Raw genomic sequence first — 21,754 nt, forward strand, 5'->3', positions numbered from 1 at the left:
AAAAGTCAAGGGCGTAAAAGTCACTCGAAAAGTCAAAATTGTCAAGCGAAAATTTTGCATAAAAAGACACGTTTACAATAATTGCTATGAAGTTCGTTCAAGAGCAATTAAAAACATAGCAGGACAAGTTCTGACGAAAATTTCATTTTTAGAATAAATCCGATCCAAAAAACCGAGAAAACAGTAAAAATTCAAAGTGAAATTGCCGCATGTGAACAAAAAACCATTAGCAAGAAAGCGAATTTTTGTTCAAACACCGGTTTCTCACTACTTTAAAATCAGAGCGAAAAAAATTCACCCCGCAAAACCACTCGCTTTGTCGCTCCACCTCCTGTTTCGGCGTGACCAAAATCACTACTCCAATTTGACTTCAAAAATCATAAATGTGTGAACAGATCTTAAAAAAGGTAGCGCCCCAATACAATTCAAATTCTGTGAATTGTAAAAAAAGACAGCGCCCCAATACAATTCACATTCTTTGAATTGTAAAAAACCCAAGAGAAGGCCAATAATAGCCCCAGCTATCGCAGTGCAGCTATTAATAATATAATCAAACCTCAGTTTAAATTTTTACCTAAATAGCAGGTGACTGTATCTCCAACACCAAATTTGACTCCGTAATCATTGAACTGTCTCCGTGTACTCTTTTTGCCTGTGCCTCCATACCCAAAACTGTCTGCAACCTAAAACGATACAAAATACCCATTTTAATAACATAGCTGGCAGATTGCCAGAAAATAGCCGCAATAGATTCGTAGATCGGCAGTCTAAAAAAACAGTAAAAAAGACAGACCAAAAAAATTTGTCTTTTCATTGAAGGCTGATCTGTTATATTTTGATTAAAAATCTGTATAAGTTATTGGTGCCTCTATTAGCTGATCTCAAATAACCTTCATTTAGAGTGACACACACCCATTTGACCTTATCTCTTTGAATTAAAGTAAATAAAAGTCAATTTCAAAGTGAGGAAGTCATTTTTGAGAGTGAGGTAAAAAACCATAAACAACTGTAGGCAAACTGCTGCACAACGCTTTTTGATTAGGGTCAAACAAAACAACGCCTATGAAGTCCTTGTAAGAAGGCCTTACAGTTGCGATGAATTTTTGTCAAGGAATCAAGTGTTAAAGAATTCTAACCTCTCCAAGGTTGAGCTCTGTGAAGTCTTCACTCCATCCCACCCTAGTCACGTGGGGTGCCCCTCCCATGCTCTTCTCACTCTCTTCAAATTCCACTGGCAGATCCTCCAGTAACGTCACCTCAAATGCCACCTATAAACACAAACGGCCTCCTCACCCATCTCAGTATAGGTATACTGGTGCCTATGACCATGCTACTTTGATTACTTGAAAAATATTTTTGTTCTGACTCCACCTTAGTTGGGGGACTATATGCTCAACTGTTTTTTTGCTCATTCATTTTTGGCCGATCGATATATTCATCGTAGAGTTGTGCGTGGTATCATTAAAATGCTCGTCCAGCGTAGAATATATAATTAAAAAGATTTTTTTTAAATTCGTTTTTTCAACGGATTTCTCAAGGTTTAAAATTTACTGACCATTTGACTGATTTCCGTTGTTTTGTTCAGATTTTCCGTAATATTTGCTCAAAATTTGATCAATTTCGCTAAAAATACGTGAAACATGTTGACGATAGTGTTAGTGCTCGTACATTTACAGATAAGAGAGTTGTTGAAATGTTTTACACGACTTTTTTCAGATAAATTTTTGAAAATTCGGCCTTTTTTCATAAACAATGTCAACCAATAAGCGTTTTTTAGCTCACTTGTCAAAATTTGCTGATAATGCACATCTAAAAACTGCTGACACAAAATGTTAACTCACATGAGAGCTAGTTTTACTACTGTTTCCTACAAGAGTCTTCTGGAATACAAAAATTTGGCGGCCTCTCGCTAATTAAACTGATTTTTATCCAAAATGCATCATTTATTTAGATTTATTAGCATTTTTTTGTGGACTTTTAAGATCAAAATGGATTAGGATTGTATTGGGGAGCTATCATTTGGGGAGCTTTCAAGTAGAAATCAATTAATGAGAATTCCCATTTACGCTCAAAAGCCGCCAAGTGAACAAAACTCTGGTTTGAGAGATTAGGTCAAGTTCTTTAGCAGGTCATCTGCAATAATCTGAACAATTATCTCAATTATTTCCTTAACAGATATAAATAAACATATTAATTATCTTCAGTTGCTGACTTCGGATTTAAATGCTTTAAAAGATATCAAATTTTTTTGAACTGCAGCTTGTTTTTTGTCAACTTGTAACTCAGTCTCATTAACTTCGCTGAGAAGCAAACTTAAATCTCTACCTGTTTTGTGTTTTAACCAATGCTTTTATTACTTTTACACTGAGTTTTTATTACTGGTCAACACTTGTTGTTCTTTCAATTGTCTTTTCACATTGCCCCTTGCAAAACCATTCCTATTGGTGACCAAATGAGGCCCAAGTGAACAGCTGTAATCTTTTCAGATAATATTTTCTGGTTTGAATGGCTTCAACACCTTTTGCAATTCCGTAATTTATTTCTGAATCATTCACAGTTTTGCGTGTATTTGTTGTTATTTTGTAGTCTTAAGAATTTAAGTATAATACCAACTGTTAATTTATTAACTTCCTGTCGTGTAGTTATTATTGGTTTCAAGCACCCAAAACAAAGCTGTTAAAATCAAATAAAATACGATCGTTTTAAACCACAAATAAGCAACAAACAATAGCTCTTTTCATTAAACCGCAGCAAAAATGACAACGTTGAACAAATCCTTGTCCAAAAGCAGTTTACTACGTTCAAAACAATTGAAGGCACATGATGTTCAGAGCGGAAATCATAATCCTACAAGATTTACTTTTCCGGCAATCAGTCCATGCGTAGCTCGGATTCCACCCCACAAATTTTGAAACCCTTTGGCACCCAAATCATAAGCCAGGGTTCCGTCTCTGGATACTGTCACGTAGAGGTCACAGTTAAAGCTGTCCAGAGCTACTCCAGAATTGAGAGCTTGACAGTCGGAAGACATCTGGTTCTGATGTTGATTTTGGAACGATCGTGGCTGGTTTGAGTTACTATTTGCATTGAAAGACAGACGGCTATGTACGCTACTGCTCGAAGCGCTAAAACCCACATTTTCAAAGCATGTTTTGAACCAAAATTGTGAGGCAACAACCTTTAAACACTTGTAAGAAATTATATATCAATTTTGCATAATTGTCAAATTTACGCTCGCCCGATCACACAGTGGTACTATTACCAAGGCCGTTTACGAAAATTATAGTACAGTCGTATCTTAGATTACCGAAATTACAGTCCATTATATGATAAATGTACGGGAAATGCATGGGGAAGGGGTGGGGGACGGATTATTTTTTAGCCGTAATAAACCATATGTTCGAAAAAAACGCACGTAACTTACTATTTAAACTATTTCATATTACATATAAAAACATCAAAACTTACCTTTGATTGAATTTGTCTCCATTGCTCCTTGCAGCCATATCACTACCAGAAGAACCCAACCGATTACCCTCACCCGGACCGTACGCCGAATCAGATGACAAATTTGCCCAATCATCAAGACTAAAATGATTGCCAGAACTCCCTGCTGACATCTGGCGCTCAAAAGTGGCACCCGCTGCCTTTCCGTCACTATTAAAACGAGCACTTATCGATGCTTCTAATTCTCTCACGGGCGTAGATTGGTGCCGCATATTTTGAAAATTTCGGTTCATACTACTAGTCGAGCTGTCAGAATTGTAGCCACTAACAGAACTGTTAGGAAGAGAGCTACTATTAAATTGATTTGCTAAAGATGTGCTATCTTGACTTGCATAGCTTCTGTAAGAAGAGTTGCTTTCAGCATCTGAATTATCTGAATTGAACATATTGGGGTATCGGTACTGATTCGTCGACAACATTGAAGTGGAAAACCTATCCGGTGCTGGCAAATTTTCGCTACTAGCATCAGAAAAACCGGAAGAAAGTCGATTTTGAAATGACGCATTTCTATTCGTTACAGATCGCAAATTTGTATTGATATTTGGATAATTGGCTTGATTATATTGGGGATAACTCTGAGATTCTTGAGAATACTGGGAATCGTAGGAGTGGCCCAGAGAGTTAGCCCTACTGTTTGTGGCAAACATGTTCTTGGCACTTTGGTACACATCTGGACTGTACGTGTCAGAGCTGCCGAATGAGTCTTGGCCAGACGTCTGAGCAAAATGAGGCGAAGAATATTCAGAAGGGAAATGGTACATTTCCAAACCTGAAAAAAAACTGCTCTACTGAAACAAGATGCGCTCAAATAATATACAGGAAAGTAGGAGCAATGTTAGCAGGAAAGCCGTCCAATCAGATTTAAACTCATTTGTTCTTCTTTTCCATTTTCTTAAAACAAAGTAGGCACTTGTGGCATAAGCTAGGGCATGCAAAATTAAAGGAGCTCCTTTATCAGAAAAAATCTTGACAAAAAATGACTGCAATTAAGACCCCTCAAGAGTTTAGCTAAGACAGGTGAAAATTGTATTTCATTTTAAGGACAGCAAAGTTCAAAAACACCACTTTTTCTACCGTTGGGCTTTAGCTTGACGAAAAGAGACAGCATTCGTGTCAAATTTTAAATTCATAACATGCATGATTAATTCAAATTTCCAGTCATTAGCACTGAAAACTTCTCAAAACATCTCTGAATGACAAACTTCAAATCAACAACGCAACCAAAATTTGCGATGCATTATGTTTCAAATCAAGATCAAGTAATAGCAAAAAAGCGAACAAAGCTAACTAACAAATTAACAGAAAAAAAACAAGTAAAAGCAAAGTCAATATAGTCCACTGCAGTTAGGCGTGGTGCAATCAAACTCAACCAATTTTTGAAGTAACTTGTTGAGAGTTTCCAATCTTCACCAAAACTTTGATTACTGAAAACAATTCTCTTTATCATTCTCATTAACAGAAACTGACATTGGCGCGACACCGATGATCAGCTCCTCAACACCTGGTATGTTCAAGGCAGAATCCGAATCCGCACCATCAAGTGAGAAGATCTCAACGTCATCAATTCCAGGCATCACTGAGCTTCCTTCTTTTCGGCCTCCAAACATGGTACTAGGGTACGTGGGTATTTTATGCTGTTTTTCCTCTTGCATTTCGACTTCGATAGTGACTCCGAAATTCTTCGCATTGTCGACAGTGAGATACTTTTTCGGAGGCATCAGATCAAATCCGACCAGTTCGCAGAAACCAACCGGAAAGATGTCATCACTGTACATGTATTTCCACTGAAACAGATGTAACTCAACAGCAACGAGGCCACTGAACAAAAAAGGAAAACTGAAGACAGACAAAAACGAAAAACTTCTAAAATCCAAAATTTACCTTTTTCGAAAATTTTGTCATCGTATTAGCATTTACAACCAGCACATAAATGTTATGAACAAACATTTCGTCAGATATGTAAGATTATAGAGCTTTCAGATACCTCAAAACTACGGCATGAAAAATTCAAAGCTTTTCACCTCATGCTTAAGAAACCGAGATCTTTTAAATATCAACACGAAGCATTGCCAAAAAATTCAAAAATCTTTTTCACATCACTTTAGTTGATACAAGGACACGACCACAAATCTGAAAAAAAATCAACAACAAAAACATAGCCGGCAGTTTGCTGGAATAGCTGCGAAAGAATAGACTTGCGTGCCGTATAATAGAGATAGAAACAGATACAGATATAAGTTGAGAACACTATCGACCTAATTGGAATTAAACTTAAGTAACCTAATTGGAATTAAACTTAAGTTTTAAAGTTCAAAAGTCATTTTTTGAGTGAGGTAAGTCACGTATGATCAAAATCTAATCACGCATATGAGCTTCAAAAAACATTGGCTGAAGAGAGTAGGAAATAACGTCACACGTGCAAATGCCGTTAGTGACAGGAAAAAGTCATTCAGAAAATTTGACCTTTTCAGCTTTGCTGTGTGAACAAATGTAAAACGAAAAAGAGCATCAGACATTGCAGGACAATTCCTGACGTACAATTCAAAGAATTTTCATTGAGTAAACCAACAACAAGACCTAGAACGGACTGAGTGAATTGGGAAAATCATTTCTAAAAAATCAGATAAAAAACAGAAAATCAATGTCAAAATCCCGCATGTAAACGAAAATCCACAGGCTAGAAATGGAAATTGGGTTCAAATAAAAAACAAGGCCTAGAATGAACTATGAATGGACTGGGAAAACCTTTCAGAAAAAACCAATTCAAGGAATCTAAAAAACAGTAAAAATCAAAGAAACTGGAAACTGCCGCATGTGAACAAAAAACCACTAGCGAGCAAGCGAATTTTTGTTCAAACACCGATTTCTCCTACTTTAAAATCAGAGAGAAACAATTTCACGCCGCAAAACCACTCGCTTTTTCGCTCTACTTCTTGTTTCGGCGTGACCAAAATCCCTACTACAATTTGACTTCAAAATGAAGTATTTAAAAGAATATCATTCATGACGACGAAAAGATATAAATCAGCACAAGTCCTGAAATACATTCCCTAGCCGTGCATTAACAAATAACCCGAAAATTTTGCCAGCCACATTAAACAAAGCCCATGATCCTATATGCCCAAAAAGTAACGAAAAACTTACAGAAAATGACTTTCTCCAAGAGCTAGTTATGACAAAAAAAACACAAACACTGATACTACTTACCACATAATCCTTACTTACCGCATAAAATTCAACTTTGGAAGTAATAAATTGCAGTTTCTTAAGGTAAAAACGGGACAAAACTCCAAATGAAGGAAAAATTCACCAAAACCTTTCAAACATAGCTGGCAGATTGCCAGAAAATAGCCGCAATATATTCGTAGATCGGCGCAGTCTAAAAAAAAACAGTAAAAAAGACAGACAAAAAAATTCGTCTTTTCATTGAAGGCTGATCTGTTATATTTTGATTAAAAATCTGTATAAGTTATTGCTGCCTCTATTAGCTGATCTCAAATAACCTTCATTTAGAGTGACACACACCCATTTGACCTTATCTCTTTGAATTAAAGTAAAAAAGTCAATTTCAAAGTGAGCAAGTCATTTTTGAGAGTGAGATAAGTCAAGTGTGACCAAAAACTTAATCACGCACATGAACAAAAAAACTCGCTCCACTAAGAGCGAAAAACGACGTCACACATGCAATTCAGTTGAAATTGCATGAACGAATGAACAAAAAGTGGCTGTGACGTCATATGGTCGTAACAAAAATCATGACGACGAAATAAAAAAAACCAAGAGAAGGCCAATAATAGCCCCAGCTATCGCTGTGCGGCTATTAAAAACAAATGACACTAAAGTCAATAAAACGCAAGCTAAAAATTAAGAGCGATAGTGTGACGACAACTACGCGGCACTAGAAGGCCAGTAACCAAACTAGACGGCCAATGAACGAACAGTTATTTCTGAGACTAAGCGACAAGACCACAAAAAAAGCAAAAAAAATATGCAAGACGTATTTCTTTTCAGTGTCAAAAAGTGTTCTAATTCGCCGTGCAGTTTCAGTTGGATTCTAAAACTATCCCTAATTCAGATTCTAAACTGAAAGCTAATAAGTTTAATACCAATGTCAGCTAGCAAACAACCGAATGAACTTTGATAACCTAATTCTCAATGACTTAACAACCGGGCTTTATCGGTTTATACCGTCTCCTTTGATTTTGCTCTTTTGACCTTGACTGTTTTCACTATCTTGGGTAATTCATTGAGTGAATGGATTTAAAAACCATTCAGTTAAAACTGGGCGAGGTAAGTCAGAAGTCAAACGTGACAGTCGTGACTTATTTAAAACGCAAAACGTGATCAACAGGTAAAGCGAATTAAAAAATATAGCAGGACAAGTCCTGACGTACAATTCAAAGAATTTTCATTGACTAAACAAAAAAACTAGACTTAGACCGGACTGGTTGAATTGCGAAAACCATTCTATAAAAATCAGATCAAAATAAACAGAAAATCAATGTCAAAAAGCCGCATGTGAACAAAAAACCACAAGCGAAAAGCGGAAATTTGGTTCGAACAAAAAACTAGGCCTAGGATGAACTATCAATCGATTGGGAAACCATTTAGAAAAAACCAATTCAAGAAACATAAAAAAAAGAAAATCAAAGTGAAATTGCCGCATGTGAACAAAAAAACCATTAGCGAGAAAGCAAATTTCTGTTCAAACACCGGTTTCTCACTACTTTAAAATCAGAGAAAAAAAATTCCTCCGCAAAAACACTCGCTTTTTCGCTCCACTTCCTGTTTTGGCGTGACCAAAATCACTGCTGCTATTTGACTTGTGAAAATGTGTGAATAGATCTTTAAAAGACAGCGCCTCAAAACAATTCAAATTATTTGAATTATGAAAAGCAAGAGCACTGCAACATAGCTCAGCGCAGCTTACAGCTTCGCAGCTATAATAAGAGTGAAAAGCGCCTGATCACAACGCAAAAGCTATATTTTGGAGTCATCGGCTCGCAGAAGTTAAGACGTTATGAGTAAATAAATACACCTTTTCTTAAACTACTGCATTTAACAATTTTCTGATGAAATGAGGGAGAAACTATTGCTCCCTTGGGTATACGTAATTTTGAAGTATTTAAGAATATCGTTCATGACGAAGAATAAAAAGATATATATATATATATATATATATATATATATATATATATATATATATATATATATATATATATCAGGACAAGTCCTGAATTACATTCCAAAGCCCTATATTAACAAATAACCTAAAAATTTTGCCAGCCACATCAAACAAAGCAGCTGATCCTATAAGCCCAAAAATTAACGAAAAAATTACAGAAAACTACTTTCTCCAAGAGCTAGTTATGAAAAAAATTACACAAACACTGATACTACCTACCGCATAATCATTACTTACCGCACAATATTCAACTTTGGAAGTCATAAACCAACCATTTGCAGTTTCTCAAGGTAAAAACAGTACAAAACAACAACTCCAAATGAAGGCAAAATTCACCAAAACCTTTCAAAAACAAATGGCACTAAAGTCAATAAAACGCAAGCTAAAAATATAGAACGATAGTGTGACAACTACGCCGCACTAGAAAGCCAGTGACCGAATTAGACGGCCAATGAACGAACAGTTATTTCTGAGACTAAGCGACAAGACCACAAGAAAAGCAAAAAAAATACGCAAGACCCTCTAACATTTTCTTGAAAAGAAATAGTTTAGAGTAAAACCAGTGAGAAATAGTAGTAAAACCACTGCTATTATCTCAACTCATTACTAAAATCAATTTGCGCTTCATGAGCAACCGATGACCATTGTCAATCATGGGACTAAAACATAACACAACAAGAACTCGAGAACTTGGCAAGACTATAAACATAGCCGGCAGTTTTCCGGAAAAAAGACGCCATAGACGCTTGTGGCCTTCCATAAATTGAAACAACTAAAGAAACAAGATATACAGATTGGTCAAAAATCCCTAAGTAGATCACTAGATTTTTGCGTTAGATACGTACTGTCAAGAAATCTAAAAAAACAGTAAAAATCAAACTGAAATTGCCGCATGTGAACAAAAAACCATTAGCGAAATAGCGAACTTTTGTTCAAACACCAGTTTCTCACTCGACTTTAAAATCAGAGCGAAAAAATTTCACGCCGCAAAACCACTCGCTTTTTGCTCTATTTCCTGTTTCGGCGTGACCAAAATCACTACTCCAATTTGACTTCAAAAATCGTGAAAATGTGTTAACAGCTCTTTAAGACAGCGCCTTAAAACAATTCAAATTCTTTGAATTGTAAAAAAGGAGCGCATAAATAATAGCCGTGTGAGAGTCTGACAGCGGCTATTAAAAAGTTATTATTTTTGAGAACAAAATGTGAAAAAATAGTTAAAGCATTAAGATAGTAATTGCAACTATTATAAGGTTTCTTTTACGCCTTCTTTGACAGCCAATGCGATCAGACATCAATGAGACTAAGAAACAGTATAAAAATAAGAACCAAAAAAAAGGTTACGAAAAAATCACATTTTATTAAAAGAAACTTAGTAACTCCTGTAAACCATTAACTGCACAAAATTTAATGAATTCAGAACAAAATTATGTATTACAAAACCACATGTAAGACCACGTGAAGCAAGAATCTTTACAAACAGTAGTACACTAGCCAAAAATGCCGAAAAGTGACCAGATTTGTAACAAAAAGGGAGCAGAGTGACAAAATGGTATTTGAACAATCTTTTGGGATTCAAAGCAAATATAGACCCAACGCAAAAAAAGAGTGATTTATGAAAAAAATTTATTCCAAATTCAATCGTTTTTAGGCCAAATTTAAAATACCAATGTCTCGCTCTGATCTACTGCTTGCATAAGAAATTTTTCTGAAGGGGCTGGGTCATTTCTGATCAAGAAAATGAAAAAATTGACCCATGAGCCCATTTAGAAAACAGCAGCAAACGACTGGGAATTTCTATGAGTGACCAAATTGTCGTAAAAATCGAGGTCAACAGAATTAAAAATAGCAGAATAAATCCTGCACCACAATGCATTTTTTTTAAAAAAAGAAATAAGAACCTGACTACCAATATTACTACAAACTAACCTTTCATAGTTAGAACAGAAACCGATAGAACAGAAACACCGTTAGAATAGATACCGTTAGAACAGAAACACTTCTAAAATGAAAAATGTTTTTTATCTTAAAGTCATTGAAACGCGTGACGGTACGCCAAAATCCTTAAGCACATACTTTTTTAATGAATAAAAAGAACATTAATTCTTTTATAAAATATGCAAGACCCTCTAACATTTTCTTGAAAAGAAATAGTTTAGAGTAAAACCAGTGAGAAATAGTAGTAAAACCACTGCTATTATCTCAACTCATTACTAAAATCAATTTGCGCTTCATGAGCAACCGATGACCATTGTCAATCATGGGACTAAAACATAACACAACAAGAACTCGAGAACTTGGCAAGACTATAAACATAGCCGGCAGTTTTCCGGAAAAAAGACGCCATAGACGCTTGTGGCCTTCCATAAATTGAAACAACTAAAGAAACAAGATATACAGATTGGTCAAAAATCCCTAAGTAGATCACTAGATTTTTGCGTTAGATACGTACTGTCAAGAAATCTAAAAAAACAGTAAAAATCAAACTGAAATTGCCGCATGTGAACAAAAAACCATTAGCGAAATAGCGAACTTTTGTTCAAACACCAGTTTCTCACTCGACTTTAAAATCAGAGCGAAAAAATTTCACGCCGCAAAACCACTCGCTTTTTGCTCTATTTCCTGTTTCGGCGTGACCAAAATCACTACTCCAATTTGACTTCAAAAATCGTGAAAATGTGTTAACAGCTCTTTAAGACAGTGCCTCAAAACAATTCAAATTCTTTGAATTGTAAAAAAAGGAGCGCATAAATAATAGCCGTGTGAGAGTCTGACAGCGGCTATTAAAAAGTTATTATTTTTGAGAACAAAATGTGAAAAAATAGTTAAAGCATTAAGATATTAATTGCAACTATTATAAGGTTTCTTTTACGCCTTCTTTGACAGCCAATGCGATCAGACATCAATGAGACTAAGAAACAGTATAAAAATAAGAACCAAAAAAAGGTTACGAAAAAATCACATTTTATTAAAAGAAACTTAGTAACTCCTGTAAACCATTAACTGCACAAAATTTAATGAATTCAGAACAAAATTATGTATTACAAAACCACATGTAAGACCACGTGAAGCAAGAATCTTTACAAACAGTAGTACACTAGCCAAAAATGCCGAAAAGTGACCAGATTTGTAACAAAAAGGGAGCAGAGTGACAAAATGGTATTTGAACAATCTTTTGGGATTCAAAGCAAATATAGACCCAACGCAAAAAAAGAGTGATTTATGAAAAAAATTTATTCCAAATTCAATCGTTTTTAGGCCAAATTTAAAATACCAATGTCTCGCTCTGATCTACTGCTTGCATAAGAAATTTTTCTGAAGGGGCTGGGTCATGTCTGATCAAGAAAATGAAAAAATTGACCCATGAGCCCATTTAGAAAACAGCAGCAAACGACTGGGAATTTCTATGAGTGACCAAATTGTCGTAAAAATCGAGGGCAACAGAATTAAAAATAGCAGAATAAATCCTGCACCACAATGCATTTTTTTTAAAAAAAAGAAATAAGAACCTGACTACCAATATTACTACAAACTAACCTTTCATAGTTAGAACAGAAATCGATAGAACAGAAACACCGTTAGAATAGATACCGTTAGAACAGAAACACTTCTAAAATGAAAAATGTTTTTTATCTTAAAGTCATTGAAACGCGTGACGGTACGCCAAAATCCTTAAGCACATACTTTTTTAATGAATAAAAAGAACATTAATTCTTTTATAAAATAAACTAAGGGGCAGAGTGACACAAAACCAAAAGACTTGAGAAAAAATCACTGAGTGCTTGGAAACGAACTGTGTCGCCGAATAGGACACGACTTGTTGGAAAATATTGCGTCTCTTGAGGAATTTGAAAGCGCAATTGGAACAAGCATACTGCGTTTAGTAGCATTCTCCAAAAGGCCACAGAAAGAATAAAGAAAACATTGGCCGCACGTGCAAGAAATCCCCTCTCAAAAACCGCAAAATATTTAAAACGCCAATTTTCACTCTGCTTTCAACACTGAAGCACAGACAGAAACATAGCCGGCAAAGATAGTCGGAAGATAGCCCCCGTTGACCCGCTTGTCGCACATTGGGATTGAAAAATTAAAAGATAGAAATTGACAGAATTTTTCTAAGTGACAAAGTGTTCTTATTTGGTTTGTAAATTCTGCACATTTGGTTAGATTCTATAATAACACTTAATTCAAGTTCTAAACTGAATGCTATTAAGCATAATACAAATGTCAGCTAGCAATCGCTTTAATGAACTTCGCATCATGATTTAATGACCGGGCTTTATATGTTCATCCCGTTTCTTCTGATTTTGCTCTTCCTTTGACCGTAATCACTAAATTACGTCATTCAATGCGTGAAAGAATTTTAAATCCATTCAGTTGAAACAGTAAGTGAAGTAAGTCAGAAGTCAAGCGTGAAAATCGTGACGTATGTAAAACGTGATCAAAAGGTAAAGCGGTTTAAAAAAAACATAGCAGGACAAGGGCTAAATTACAATCCAAAGAATTGATTTAGCTTTGACCCGACAAAAAGCCGTGTTAGATGTCCCATGAGAACAATTAGTTTGAAACCATTGAGATTAAGCAATTTTACCACGAACAAAACAAGCAAGACTAAGAAATCCAATCTATTTTTTAAAGACATTGTCAAAATCAAAAAACGACTTCTAAGAACTCATTAGAAACTCGCTGAGAACCACTAATTAAATTCCCCTTGTTTCTCATTATCAACCAAAGAAACCTGTCATTAATGAGGTTAAGAGATGAGACAACAATAAGTTCAATAAATACTTGGAAAACTAAAAAATTCACAAATATTTTTTTATAAACGGGCAGCGTATAAGTCAAAGAAAGCAATAGCTATGAATTGAAAAAAATTGAACAAAAAGAACACCTTTTTTAGAAACCAATCTAAACGGTCAATAATGAGACAAAGATGAAAATAATAAAGTTAACAACAAAAACTCGCATAACTTAAAAATTCTATAATATTTCTTGAAAACAATTGATGTCAAAGTCATAGAAGGCATCAACTTTAAACAGAAACAATTTAATCAGCTAAAACAACCCCTATTAGCACCCTCAGGCCTATTATTAATGAGAATAAACGATAAGACAAAAAACAAAAGTACAACAAAAACTCAAAAATTAACTCATAATTTTTGCGAAAAAGTAGTGCCAAAGTCATGAAAACTAATAAGCTATTAACTCGGACCATTAATAAGGTTGTTATGCGCCCCATTACCAACCATTCAGACCTGTCATTGATGATACTAAGTCATGAGACAACACGAATAATTTTTGAAAGGGGGCAAAATCAAATATTCATTAATGCTTTTTGACAAAAAAGTGTTCAAGTCATAAAAAGTTCCAGCTGCTCCTTGATGAATTCTAGCAATTTCAACTATGCGCAATTAGAACACATGTATCATACTAAAAGCACTCAAGGAAAAGAAACTCTGAAAACAGAAGTCAAATTGACTCACGTGAAAAAAAACTCCCTCTCAAAAACCAAAAATTTGTTCAAACACCAATGTGACTCCATTTTGAAGGTATTTTGAAAAAAATCACGCCTTAAACCAACTCTAGTTCTCGCTAGAAATTCAGCGTGACTAAAATCACCACTCTAATTTGACTTCTCACTGACGTAAAAAAGCCGAAAAAAGAGTGAACAGATCTTTCTTTAAAAAGAGACAGCACACCAATACAATCCAAATCCTTTGGATTGTAAAAAGGAGAGCGCCTAAATAATAGCCAATGTGAGGCTGACGGCGGCTATTAAACATTTCACACTTTAAAGCTACTCACTTTTTCGCTCCCTTTCTATTCGACTGCGACGCAAATCAACACTGACCAAAGTCAGAAGTCTCACCCCCAAACAACGAGAAAAAAGGGGGTTAAAAGATTCCCATAGTTTATACTGACCTGATCCATGGTAGCTGGCCAGGAGTCGAAGTTCAGTTTGACCAGGTGACCAGCCACAGCCATCACAGTTGCCGGGAGAATTGTGGAGGGATTAACAACGTCAACGGTCTCCACCTGAACACATTAAAAGGGTTCACACTTTAATGAATAAGATAACCAAGCACAAAAAGGCAGCGGAGAAAATTTTTAAACATAAAACTGACTCTGGGAAATTACTATCGCTTCGCTTAGATATCCTTCTATCTCAGTCAAAACAGTAAGATATTTTAGGTGTCAATAACCGACTTAATAGAAAGCTGCAAATTAATTACAAGTTACAACGCCAATTTTTCGAGCAACTTTAAGGGGATGTTGGTACTGATAAAATTTTTTGACCAAAAACACCCAATGCAATAATTGTACAATAATGAGCTAGCTCCATTGATGTATGTTCGAACAATATACGCAACAAGAAATAAAAATTCTTGATGTGACAACGCCCAGTGAAAGCATTGGAAAACAAAACTGATCGGATGCCAATTCTGGTGCCGATCAACAATTCAAAAGTTTGAAAATCAACTCTCGCTACGATAGCAACAGTGCAAAATTTCTCGCTGCAATAATTTGTCAGAGGCAAAATAATATTACAAATTTACCGAAATTCTGCGACAGTGGCGAAATTGTGTTTGTAATTAGACAAATATTTTCGCTACTATTGCTATATATGAAGAAGGTCGACAAAAAAGTAATCCAAATGGCCACATAGCTTGGCATAAGTCAAGCGCAGCTAATGTAATCGCAACGGGAGTTGATTAGCAACTTAATGCCCTCGGAACTGACCAGTGTATCCTGTTTTTCAAGAAAAGTCGAATACAGGCAAAATCAGACGAGAAATCGGTAGTACAAAAATCGAATTCGGAAAGAACAACAAGACTAATATAATTGTCACCAACTTCAGAACGGAACGGTGCCGCAAGGAAACAGATTAGATATCAGTCAAGGCAATTTAACTTAACTAAACACGGAAAGTCTTCAACAGCCAGGCCACGCGTATCGTAAGTAGGGTAAAATCCAACCCAAAGATTTTAGCTTCTAAATAGTTAAAGTTTAGCTGAAAAACTACTCTCACCCTACTTCCTACAGTCAAGCGTGGCTTTCCAACATTGACAGCTTCAAAATTGAAAAAGCACTCATCCGGTGCCTGGACTGACCCAGTATCCATCAAATAGTCAGGCCACAAAAACTTCCCTCGATAGTGGGGCGGAGGTTTCAATTGCGTCCGATACTTGTCACAATATCCAAGCGGCAGCAAAAACGGTGATGTAGCGGGGACACAAATTTGTTCATCGCCCTTGGGAATCTTGCCACCTTTTCCATCGGCTGCTATCATCAGGTTTCCAAAGCCCAAAACTTTCACTATGGTTCCAACAGTTATACAGTTCAGTGTCGACGGTTCAACCATCTCTAGTTTCTGACCTTTCTTGAACTTCGGAGTTTTTGTTGTCTTTTCAGTTTGTTCGAATTGTAGAACGTTGAAATTTTTTCCGGGCTCTGGTGAATGGCGAGGCATGCACTGACAATCACTGAAACAAAAAAAAATCTCAGTCTCGTAATTCTTGTTTACAATTGCGGTAGAAATTCGTGTCATATCTCTTCCAACATATTGCTTGACATGAAATCGATTACAAAAGGAGTTCACTTCAACATCATTTATGCGCCGATTTTTGCAAACCAATTTACGGTCGGATAACAATCTTCGGAGACCTAGCTCTCCATAACCCGTTCATATTAAAAATTTCAGTTTTCTGCCCTGGTAGCTCAGTTCTAATCTAAATTTTCATTGATAATTTTGAAGACTCAGGAAGAGAAGCAGGAAGATTCCTATGTTAATTTAGAAATTCCGTGATAGTCAATGGCTGAAAAAAGGAATTTATAGCGAAGATTTTTGTGAGGCAGGCAGATCAGATGACTGTTTGCTTGGATTCTACTCCAGGAATCAATCAATTTTTTTTAGCCCAACGGACAATTCTTCCGGTGGACCATTATTTTTGGTGATCGGCTACAGGGGTGCAACTATGGAACTTCGTTACACTAGTCACAATAAATTAATCTGCTCATATTACGTGAAGTGTCAGCTAAATTTCTCAATTTATGGTTGTCGGCTAAAAGCCCTGTCGGCCAACACGGCGACCAACAAATGTTTTTTTTTTAATATTCTGCTTCTTCAAATTTAATTAATTGGACATTCCATAATTAATTTCATGGAAATAATAATCACTTTCAGGCAAAATCAAATAAAACTTCTGAGGAACAATTTAATTCCTGACAATTTTAACCAGAATTCCTGTAAGATCAACTCCAAATTGACCAGTCCCCGAGTTCAGAAATTTCAACGTCGAAAAATATCAAATTGGACGAGCTCCGAGGAGAATAGTTTCAACATTTTTCGATCAATCATTAAGAGTCAAACCGTTCCCAATGAGGCATAAGAGATTTTTCTTTCCTTTTGGATGAACTGTGATAAACTTAGCCATGACGTGTTTTCAATTGAGCAAAAACCTGTCATAGGCGTGACATTGATTGGGGTGAAATTTTGAGAAAGATTGTTGTAATTGTCACCTAGTAAGCGAATCGAGCAATGACCAAGGTGTTGCCATGCATCAACTGAATTGAAAATGACTCGTACAACACACGGTTGTAACATAGCAAGTTTACAGTCATAGTTAAATGATCCTTTTTAGTTTAAGTTCTTTCAAGTCACTCAAACTTTTTCCAATTAGTTCCTGTTTAGCTACTAAACAACGTCAAGTTCAATTAAAATGCCAAAAGTTACGGTGAAAATGTTGAGTTCCTAAGCTGTTCTTCAAAGAAAAAGCGTTCGCCTTTTACAAAATGCACCTAAAGAAGAGTTCACTGCTAGGCAAATAAAAGTGCATCGTTTTTCAAGACTTCACAAAAAAATTTAAACCGACTAGCGTTGGACAAATTGCTCTCGAACCACTGATGAGGCAAACAATTTAGAAGGGGGCATAGGCATAGGCTACAGAAACTTTTATGCAAAATCCTGACTAGGGAGAGTTCCAACCAGCGACCTCCCGGACGACAGTCCTGGGACAGTAACCACTACGCTACTCGGGCTGTTAACGTTCTTCTCTCACCAACGCTTTTTTTAGCAACAACTTAATTTCAGAATGATCGGAGTTGAAATAACTCAAAAAGACAAGAGGTCACTCGAAGTGAAATCGAAAGAATGTTCTACGAGAAAAAGGTCGAAAAAAATTTTTGCATAAGAACGGCACACACGTTTACAATAATTGCTTCAAACTTCGTTCGAGAGCAATTAAAAATCACTGCAAAAGCAAATAAAAGTGCACCGTTCTTCAGGACTTCATCAAAACACAACGCATACTCAAACTTACAAAGGTAAATCTTCCACGTGACCAACTTCTTTGGCCCAGCCGACCGGATGAAACAATTGTGAAAAAGCAGTCACCCAAAATGTTTTCTCATTGTCACCTTTCACACACTCACTCATCAGCTGTTCACATTTCTTCGCATTCGGCAATTCTTTTTTCTTCATAGGTCGGTAAAACAGTTCGATCATATGCCCGTTGGCTGCAACGCTTTTAATAAATGCTTGTTTCATAGATCCAAAGTAATTTTTGTCAAAAAGCTCAACTGTGTTCCCGATGCTCATTTTGCACGTCGAGTGTTTGTGAGTTCGCATGTAGGATTGCAGTTCGTCGATGAAAGCAGCTCCGATCTCTCGTTGACCTAAAAAAAACAAGCGGATAGTAAATCTATTCGCACTTATCATCTATTCGGCATAAACAAGCATATGACATACTCGAAATTAACAGCTGAACAAAAACTTGAAAATATGAAAAGCAAAAAAAACGAAACTTAAAAACACACAAAAATATGCTAGAAAAAGTAATTTAATTTAATCTACACCAAAACCACTAGAAAAGCAAACTTAGCCAACTATACCCGGAAAATAGCCGCGAGAGATCTCCTTTACCTTTATTAGAAACTAAACCCCAAAACTGGGGCTTGGAGAGGGGTAATCTCAAAATGGCCTTTCGATCTTGTGCAATTGCAGCAGTTCCTAATTACGATACATTAGAAACTAATCTACTGTAAAAATGTAAGATTCAAGAACAGGAGTCAACGTTCAAAAACAAGTCCGTCTGGGAGAACATAGAAGACAAAGTAGGTGTCTTTTTTCAGCTGAAAAAAACTGCAGAATAGCAATACTCTTCGAGTCTTAAAAACCCGTGGAGTACCAATACACCTCTGAGTCGTAAAAACCTTGAATACAGATACCACTATTCGAGTCTTGAAAACCTGTGGAATATCAATACACATCTTTGAGTCCTAAAAACATTGAATACAGATACTCCTCTTCGACTCTTAAAAACCTGTGGAATAGCAATACACCTCTTTGAGTCGTAAAAACCTTGAATACAGATACTCGTCTTCGAGACTTAAAAACCTTAGGAGTATCAATACACCTCTTTGAATCGTAAAAACCTTGAATACAGATACTCTTGTTCGAGTCTTGAAAACCTGTAGAATAGCAATACTCGTCTTCGAGTCGTAAAACGATCGCAGTACTAATGTAATTGCTATAAAATCAGTGATATCAATTAAAAACATAACCGCCTAAACGTCGGAAGAATTGCTCTCGAACGACTAGTGGGAGCTCTAAATGAATTGCAGCCTTCTTCAGTCGGGGGGGGGGGTGGGAGGGGAGAGAAATGGGACTAAGAAACTCAATAGTGAGCTTCAAATAACTACATTAGAGGTTAACATATACCACTATTAAGATATAAAGTAAAAAATGACACCAGTTTCGGCGCACTTTTCAGTTGAATTTTAGTATTAAAGTGCCGCCAATTGAGGTCAGCTGCTTGAAATTGTGATTGAGAGAGAATTTTAGATCACGCGAAACCGAAAAAGTCAAGGGCGTAAAAGTCACTTGAAAAGTCAAAATTGTCAAGTGACAATTTTGCATAAAAAAGACACGCACGTTTACAATAATTGCTATGAACTTTGTTCAAGAGTAATTAAACATAGTGGTATTAAAAAGGGAAAATTAACAATCACATTTTTCAAGACAAACCGAATAATGTCGGAAGAATTGCTCTTGAACGACAGGCGAGGCAATTTAATTCAGGGGCTGTAGCCCGGATAAATTTTTCTATAAGGGTGCAAAAATAGGTTACCACGCCGGGATTCGCACCATTGACCTCCCGCTCCCTGGCAAGCACTGCCCACTCGGCTATCAGAACGTTCCTATTGCTATACTGCAATCGATTTTTTTTAGCAACAAGCTTTACTTCGGAGTGAGAGCAATGGAGATCACTCAAAAAGGAAGAACAAAAGCTTGAAAAAATCATTTGAGAAGTCAAAGAATGTCGAAGAATAAAAGTGCAAAATGGTCAAGCAAAAATTTAAACATTGCTCTAAGAGGAGCTCAGACAATTTTCGCATAAAAAACCAAATTATACCTAAAGATTATACCACAAGACCAAATTATACACAAATATGCAGTGAGACACGAGTTCATTTAGTACCACATATAAGTGGAGATCCTATGTGCTGAACAAAGTACTTTGATCATACCATGCATTGTTTTAAGCAGCTGCTCTCGCATAGCTTCGTTTGTCCAGAAAGGAGCTCGCATCGTCCAGGACTTCAGCGTCTTCTTTGATGTGTGAGAAAAACCCCGGTAGTGCGGACAAAGGACATTGATCCAGATGACCTCGTCTGGATTGCCCAGGGGTGAAATCAAAAGGTAATATCCCACCACGTCTTTTATTTGATAATACCAAAAATTATGATTGCTCATTACTGAAAATTCGACGAAGAAACCTTTGATCTTATGGAAATTGCATCTGGATGGGGAAAGTGGAATATTGTCGTTGAACGCCGAAAGAGGAGGATTGTTGGCAACGTTAAGAGACTTTTTTAGATGTCGTTCCCAAGTGAAAAGATTTGATGGAATACCTAAAAAGAGCAAGATCAGCTAATGTACCAATTTTTCGGGCCTTTCCCATTATAACCCCTCATTATGGTATAATTACTATGATTGGGGGCTATAGGTTATCTGACCACTAGGCTGGGGGGCTATAAAGGGAAAGAACTCATTTTTGTTCATTGGATAATAAGGTTTTAATAGACAATTCAGTTTACTCATAGCTGAGAATGAGTCGCAATTCCTTTTGCCATGATAGCCCCTCCCTTCAGCTAAGCTGTATCATAACTTATAATTATATACCGGATCTTTTCCGTCTGTGCCCCCCACCCAAGCTTAAAGTGTGCATATTATTTGCTATGTACATATGATTTACTTTGTAATTGCACGTGCTCCGTGCCTAGGGGTGCATAACGTACTGGGGACACAAACGGAGAAGTTACTATATGCCTTATAGATGTCTCTCCCCCCATTTACCGCAGCTGCACCACAATCGAAGCTATAATTACGTTATATGGTGGGGTTATAAGACATTTGTTCAAAAAATCAGTGCACATAAGCATTGCCTACTTACATGCTTTGGTAAAGTGAGCAAAGTTGCAACTCGACGGACAATCAGCCATTGTGGTAATTGGCGAACTTCGGCACAAGCTCCAAGAAAAATATAACAAAATTCTCAAAAAGTGATGTGACAAATATAAGGCTGCATTTCAGATCTGAAACACGTTTCCCTCAAAGTTATGTGATTATCCGGATCCCTTCCGTTTGTGACCCCCCCCCCCCCCCCCCCCGAGAAAGAACATCTCAACAAAAAATAACATGAGCCAATGTTTTTGGTGAATACAAAGGATATTTCTATGGAGGGGGTTGCTTTCTTCAACTGTCACTCAAATCATATTAAAAAACCAAAATTTACTTTTTGTCTGATTTATTTAAACAATTTGTTTTCACTAGGGTTTAGTTTCATCAATATTACGTATTATCCATCGTAGTAATTATTCTGCATAAAAGTGGAGACAATGAAATAAACCCTGGCCCAGCTCAAATTGAAAAAGTGAAAACAAAAGACCAGAACTACAAAGAAAAGAACATGACAGATGATCTCAAGCTCTGATACATGAATTGTAGAAACCTGAATGAAAAATACGAAAAGTAAAAAAGAAATTTTTTGACAACTCTCG

General features: G+C 36.3%; 2 protein-coding genes across 2 annotated transcripts in view; both read right to left on the reverse strand.

Moving 5' to 3' along the window:
* The window catches only part of LOC142348528 (uncharacterized), an 81,326-nt gene extending 77,045 nt beyond the window's left edge, over positions 1-4,281 (reverse strand). The window contains exons 1-4 of the mRNA XM_075399901.1: positions 3,469-4,281; positions 2,861-3,125; positions 1,137-1,268; positions 575-683 (exon numbers count right to left, since the gene is read on the reverse strand). Coding sequence (XP_075256016.1) covers positions 575-683; positions 1,137-1,268; positions 2,861-3,125; positions 3,469-4,268 — 1,306 coding nt within the window. The 5' untranslated portion in view covers positions 4,269-4,281. The remainder of the gene's footprint in view (positions 1-574; positions 684-1,136; positions 1,269-2,860; positions 3,126-3,468) is intronic.
* Positions 4,282-4,614: 333 nt separating this feature from the next.
* Positions 4,615-21,313, reverse strand: LOC142348277 (MBT domain-containing protein 1-like). The gene is made up of 6 exons (XM_075399573.1): positions 21,148-21,313; positions 20,222-20,605; positions 18,013-18,367; positions 15,723-16,176; positions 14,615-14,728; positions 4,615-5,291 (listed from the first exon to the last, which is right to left on the reverse strand). Exons 1-6 carry the CDS (start codon positions 21,194-21,196, stop codon positions 4,929-4,931), a joined length of 1,719 nt encoding a protein of 572 aa, XP_075255688.1. The 5' UTR covers positions 21,197-21,313; the 3' UTR covers positions 4,615-4,928.
* Positions 21,314-21,754: the final 441 nt, after the last annotated feature.

This window comes from Convolutriloba macropyga, chromosome 10 (genome assembly GCF_964194025.1).
Source record: "Convolutriloba macropyga chromosome 10, txConMacr16.3, whole genome shotgun sequence".
Classification (NCBI taxonomy): domain Eukaryota; kingdom Metazoa; phylum Xenacoelomorpha; order Acoela; family Convolutidae; genus Convolutriloba; species Convolutriloba macropyga.